This window comes from Panicum virgatum, chromosome 3K (assembly GCF_016808335.1).
Source record: "Panicum virgatum strain AP13 chromosome 3K, P.virgatum_v5, whole genome shotgun sequence".
NCBI classification, from domain to species: domain Eukaryota; kingdom Viridiplantae; phylum Streptophyta; class Magnoliopsida; order Poales; family Poaceae; genus Panicum; species Panicum virgatum.
In genome coordinates, this window is record NC_053138.1 from 6,620,041 (window position 1) to 6,624,254 (window position 4,214).

At 59.8% G+C, this 4,214-nt stretch overlaps 1 protein-coding gene across 1 annotated transcript; it reads left to right on the top strand.

Annotated features, from left to right (window-relative positions):
* The first annotated feature begins 335 nt into the window (after window positions 1-335).
* Window positions 336-2,451, top strand: LOC120697132 (protein GRAVITROPIC IN THE LIGHT 1-like). Its single transcript, XM_039980259.1, has one exon. The coding sequence runs from the start codon at window positions 634-636 to the stop codon at window positions 2,125-2,127; it is 1,494 nt and encodes a 497-aa protein (XP_039836193.1). The 5' UTR covers window positions 336-633; the 3' UTR covers window positions 2,128-2,451.
* The last annotated feature ends 1,763 nt before the right edge of the window (window positions 2,452-4,214 follow it).

The following is a 4,214-nucleotide window of genomic DNA, read 5'->3' on the forward strand; positions in this document are numbered from 1 at the left end:
GGCCCTTGGGCGTCGGCGGCGACGGGTGGGCGGCCGCAGGAGCCGGGCCGCTGCCGAGCGGCGTCGTGTTCATTGTCGAGACGCTCCGGCGGCTCTACCTGCAGCAGCTCGGAGGCTCGGGGCGTCGTGCGAGACCAACAACCCCAACAACGGCTGCCCTCTGGAGGACCGTACCCAAATGGCTAGCTCAATTCAATGGTTGATTCGTTGATTGATTGATTGGTAGGGCGGGGCAGAGACAGTGAACGAACCGAGGAAGAAGAAGAGTCCAGAGAATGACCGGTGGGACCCACCAAGCAGTAGCTCACGGTATTAAATGAACCATCCATCCTCTCTTTTTCATCCCTCCAACCAAACAAAAAATGTGATCAACCCAACTCCGACCCTAAATACAAATCAAACATGATATAGATTGGAGCCAACCTGAGGGTTGGAGCCGACCCATCCCACTTAGTCCCACAACCAAACACACGGTTAATCTACTCCGACCCATTCCCCTCCAGCCTCTCCGCAGAGGTAGAAGAAGCGCAGCTCCGGCAGTAGCAAGAGCTAGCCTGCCAGCAGTGTGTGCGACGACTGAGCTGAGAGGCGGAAAGCTCACTCTGTGACCGTCAGGGAGAAAGAGAGAGAGCAATGGAGACGATGGCAGCGGCCATGCCGCCGCAACAGAGGACGGGGGGCATCACGCGGAGGCTGGCCAGGCTCCTACGCCGCAAGCGCACCCCGGCGGGGGCGGGGGTGGCGTACTCCGTCGCCGGGGACGAGTTCGACGACTCGCTCGACAGCTCCATCAACTCGCTCAGCAAGCTCAAGCTCTCCGGCAACCTGGCCGCCGCCTACACGCTGGACGCCCTGTTCAAGAACGCCACGGAGAAGAAGGGGGCGGCGGCGCAGGTGCAGGTGCAGGCGCAGGCACAGCCGCAGCCGTCTCCGGCGCCGGGGCCGGAAGCCTCGGCGAAGCACGCGTTCGTGGCGAGCCTCTTCGCGGGGGCGTCCGCGGTGAAGGCGGCGTACGCGCAGCTGCAGCTAGCGCAGCACCCCTACGACGCCGAGGCGATCCAGGCGGCGGACGCCGGCCTGGTGGCGGAGCTCACCAAGCTGTCGGAGCTCAAGCGGCGGTACACCAAGGACCCGACCGCCGCGGCCCGGAGCGCGCCCGCCCTCGCGGCGCACGCCGAGGAGCAGCGGCACCTGCTCCGGACCTACGAGATCACGGCGCGGAAGCTGGAGGCCGAGCTCCGGGCGCGGGACGCCGAGGCCGCCCGCGCCCGCGCCGCGCTGGCCGACGAGCTCCGCGCCGCGCGCGCCCTGGAGGAGCGCGCCCACCCGGGCCGCACCCTCGCCGCGCTGGACGACCTCCACCTGTCGGGCCTCAACGCCACCCACTTCCTCACGGTGCTGCGGCACGCCGTGAAGGCCGTCCGCGGCTTCGCCAGGGCGATGCTCGACGGGATGCTGGCGGCCCGGTGGGACCCCGCGGCGGCGGCCGCCGCCGTGCACCCGGGCGCCAGGCTGCGCGACCCGGCGGGGGACGCCCGGTTCGCGCTCGAGTCCTACGTGGCGCTGAAGATGCTGGCCGGGTTCCACCGCAAGGACCTGGGGCTGAGCTCCCTGCACGCGCGGGCCGCCCACGACCGGCGCCGCTTCTTCGACGAGTTCGCGGCGCTCAAGTCGGCGCCCGCGGCGGAGTTCCTGGACCCCGCTGGCGGCGAGGGCGCGCTCCGCGAGTTCCTGCGGGACCGGTACCTGTCGGTGGTGCACGAGCGGATGGAGGCGGCCTTCTTCGGCGGGCAGCAGCGCGCCGCCGTGCGCGCGGGCGGCGCGTTCCCGCGCGCGGCGTGGTTCGCGGAGTTCGCGGAGATGGCGCGGCGCGTGTGGCTGTTGCACTGCCTGTTCTGGGCGTTCGACGGCGGCGCGTCGGTGTTCCAGGCGCGGCCCGGGGAGCGGTTCTCGGAGGTATTCATGGAGAGCGTGAGCGACGCGGACGGCGGCGGGAACGGGGCTGCGCCTGCGGTGGCGGCGGGCGGGCAGCTCGCGGTCGGGTTCACCGTGGTGCCGGGGTTCAAGGTCGGGCGGACGGTGATCCAGTGCCGGGTGTACCTTTCCCGGTCGGAGCGGCGGCCGTGAGCTGCCGATGATCCGCGGCGGCAGCGCATTGCACTTGGGTTGCCCCACGGGTGAAAAAGCGCTCGTCGGACGGCGGCGGCGAGACGAGATCTGTCGCCGGGCGTGGGGCGGCGCGGCCGTGAGGTTTAAGGGTGGCGGGCAGCAACGGCCTTGGGCCAGCATGTAGGTGCCCACCCGGACCCGGGTGATTTCGTATGTACGTATTGATCGAAATCGAAGCATGTATCTACCTACCGCTACGACTACGACAAATGTAGTAATAAGACCCTCCACTTTTCAGACTACTCTATTGTAATATACTACAAGTCGTTGCAGTTTTGGTCACGACGGCATGCCCTGGCCAGATTGAGTCCTAGAACAGCATGTCTGTAACTGCATGCCTTTTTTTTTTTTGGGAGCGTGGCATGTTGGTGTTGGTGGGTGGCATGAGGCGATCCAGATCGGGAATGTGCGCGGCGCGTGCGCGCACATTCTCCGTCGCCCCGGCCGGCCAAAAAGTCTGAAAAGAGGGCGCGCCACATGAGCTCCACACAGGCAGAACAGAACGGGGGATCTGAAGCTCCATGCATAGTTACAGACAGCTAAATCCGGCAACACATGGGCGGAGACGGCGGTCGGAACTGCCGGTGTGGGCGCCCGGTGGTTCCTCGTCTCCGGCCGGCCGCCCGCTTGGGCCGGCGGCGGCCACATGCGCTACAGCGAGCTCTAGGCCTACGTGATATAGATCCAGGTCACTGCAGGTGATGGATTACGTACGCATGGGACCAAAGGCGGCGATGCCAATGCCATGCCACTGAGAGAGACCACGGCGCGTGCGCGGAGCCAAGGTTTGGCAGCTAGCCAGCTACCCGCCAGCGGCGATCCAGAAAGGACGGCCACCCTTTTTCTCCGCAGATCTACTGCTCCACGGCCCACCCAAACACTGTGGTGTGATTTAGATTTTTGCTTTTCCACCATAATATGTCACCAAGATTTCAAGAGATTTTTAAGATTACGCTTACCACTTTTGGGGTTGGACTGACATTTTGGGCTAGGCTTAGCATTAGCAAGCTGTGATAACTATGGAGCAGCGGAATAATCAAATCAGCAATCTAATCTGTCACAAGCAATTCATCGAACACCTTGTGTGTAGAAACTAAAATAGCAGACAACTTCAAATCTTTCTAGCACAAGCTGTCCAATAAATCAACCAACAAAATACTTGCAGCAACAGTTCACTAGAACATCAATCCTCATCATCTTACTTGCAATATACTCCCTCCGTTCCAAATTATAAGACATTCCAACAATCTGGGAGAGTTAGAATTTTTTATATTTGACCAAATTTATATAATAGAATAATGACATTTATTATATAAACTAAGCACCATTGGATTCTTTATTAGTTATATTTTTATAGTATATCAATTTGATATCATAATTTTTTATATTTTTTTCTATAATATTGGTCAAACTTGAGATTGATTTGACTCTCCAAGATTCTTGGGATGTCTTATAATTTGGAACGGAGGGAGTATCAAAGAACACAAAATATGCATCTCATGCCAACTAAACCAAATAAGCAACTTCTTCACATATGGGCATATGGCAAGATAGTGATTTGAATCAACACATATGGCAAAGAAACACACCGAATCAAGAGTAGACATTAGATTTACGTGGAAACCCCTTGCGGGGAAAAAACACGGGCGACAGCGAGCAATCCACTATGAGATGAAGCAATACACGAGGTGGGAGCCAACAAGATGGGGATCAGGCTCCAAATCTCCCACTCAATTTCACTTTCTATTGGATGGATTTGGTGGCTCTAAACCTCTCTTCTCTTCTCCCCCAACTCTCTAACCCTATCTCTCAAGATAAGGGCAGCTTTGCAAAGAGGCCCTCAGAGCTCAAGAATATAGCAAACAGCCCTGTCGCTACCCCAAGGCTGGGGTACCCCCTCTTGCTGTGTCTAGGCAAAAGGACTCGTAGTTATCCTTAACTACGCCCTGACGGCCGAGCAGCCGGACCCCTACTCTCCCGGCAAACGGCCCCGGACCCGCTCCCCGCTTGGGGAGGGTCCAGTGACGCCACGTGTCCCGGAGGAG

Coding starts and splice junctions, on each gene's coding strand:
- LOC120697132 (XM_039980259.1), top strand. CDS start 634: ATGGAGACGATGGCAGCGGCCATGCCGCCGCAACAGAGGACGGGGGGC.